The sequence below is a fragment of the Eimeria mitis genome, genomic scaffold, assembly GCF_000499745.2.
Source record: "Eimeria mitis Houghton genomic scaffold, Emh_scaff8738, whole genome shotgun sequence".
Taxonomy (NCBI): Eukaryota; Apicomplexa; class Conoidasida; order Eucoccidiorida; family Eimeriidae; genus Eimeria; species Eimeria mitis.
The window spans coordinates 1-1744 of NW_024016470.1; the positions used below are offsets into that span (position 1 = coordinate 1).

At 46.7% G+C, this 1744-nt stretch overlaps 1 protein-coding gene across 1 annotated transcript; it reads right to left on the reverse strand.

Annotated features, from left to right (window-relative positions):
• Positions 1 to 48: 48 nt before the first annotated feature.
• EMH_0095730 (uncharacterized protein) lies at positions 49 to 1009 on the reverse strand (the record flags this gene model as incomplete). Its single annotated transcript, XM_038023202.1, has 5 exons — positions 49 to 92; positions 223 to 287; positions 470 to 582; positions 674 to 757; positions 908 to 1009. The coding sequence occupies 5 exons, from the start codon at positions 1007 to 1009 to the stop codon at positions 49 to 51; spliced, it is 408 nt and encodes a 135-aa protein (XP_037879056.1).
• Positions 1010 to 1744: the final 735 nt, after the last annotated feature.

The window sequence follows — 1744 nt, forward strand, 5'->3', positions numbered from 1 at the left end:
TCCATCCCTTCTCGCCAGCGTCTCATTATGGAGCGCTCTGCTCACAGCTCACACAGGTGCCCTTTTTGGATTTGTTGGCATGAAACATATTCCTGTGTGTATAGATATAAATACTACCTATTTCTGTGGTACGAACAATTGGGAAAATTAAATCGATTAAGTCTAAAGAAACAGTTCCCTTTTGCAGTATTACTACCAAGGCGGACAAAGGTGGGGACATACCAGCGGCAAGCAACTCATCGAGAAGGTGATTATACTCTGCTCTCTCTGCAACCTTCTTGCGGATCCTGCAAAGAACCCGCACACAAAAGGACACCGCATTCAGTGTCAATATTTTGGAGGGGGAAGGCACGACGAGCCGTTTAATGTATAATGGAAATCTCTTGGCAAAACAATTATCCCCGTACAGAGATATAGTTTATACATACAGCATTCGCATACAGAACGCAGCTCTGTCATCAAAGCGTACTTGGCTATGCGAAGAGCAAAGTCCTTTTCCAAGACCGACACTCTTTGTTGAACCTGTTCCTCGATGGTGCGGGCCCACGTCGCTTCTGCCTCAGCTCTCTCTGCAGATTCCCGCTACGAAAAGAAACAAAGGGTAGAAGCCATAGGAGCAGTTTAGTCGGAAAACGAGTAGAGCCCAATGTATATCTCGTGAAGGAACGCGTACCTCTGCTTGAGCTTTGCATGCAATCAATTCGGCGTCCTTCTTCCTGCAGCATTCCTGTAGCTCCCTCTGTGTCAGCTGTAGAGACTGAGTATTACGTTAGACACACACCATTCCTGATTTTAGAGGGCTTCATTCCCTTGCACTACCAACTCAAGGGTGAAGTATCATATGGTAATATCCAGTGAAACTGTCCCCACTAGCCCGAGTTACAGCACCTGGGAGATGTTCGCCTACCTGCAAGAGCTTTCTGCAGCTTGCAAGTTCCTGCTGCTGACGGCGGACTTCGAGGTTATCTCTCTGCCTTTTAGCAGATTCGATATCATGATGTCTTTTCATTTCTTCCAATTTCGCCTCGAGGGCTGCACACTTCTCAGTCAAATCCTATGGGAGCAACATGAAGAGAAAGACTGGCATAAGAAAATGCAATCGTTGGAACGAAAATGTCAAGGTAAATCACGCTAATTGTCGCATATGAATAGAGCCATAACCCTCCATCACATTTGCGTATAGCTCTGCTGTTCCAGTTAAATTTGTTGAGGAGGCGGAAGGGTAGGGTTCCTTTTTCTTTCCGTGTCCTGACTGAAACCGAAAACCCTTAAAGGCCGGCTAAGGATCTAGCGTACTTTTTCTTTCGCCGCTCCCGTTGCAGCTGCTATTGCTGTTTGTTTCTGTACGCATAGAACGGTACCCAATAAGAATAGTCCCGTTATAATTTATCTCAGCGCACCGCTTTTTTCTCCCAAATTGGCTATCGATCATGTGCCTGCGGGTCATTTCTGTCCTGAGGCGTATGATTGCCAGTTGATTCTCAGGTGTTCTACACTAGCAAGCTGAAGACGCGGCAGCTGATGCAGAAAATAGATATATCGCAAAAACTCGTTCAACCTTGAACAGAGCATACTTGCGCCTCTTCTAGACGACAACAGAGCTGCAACAGACCCGGCAGAAAGCGCATTCGGTTTAACCTGTGTGTAGATAGAACGAACTCCCTCTGCGTTTAAGCGACATAGGAAGTACCCAAATGGCCCCGAATGGCAGAAGCTGTTGCTCGCATACCTCTTCGTTTCGCAC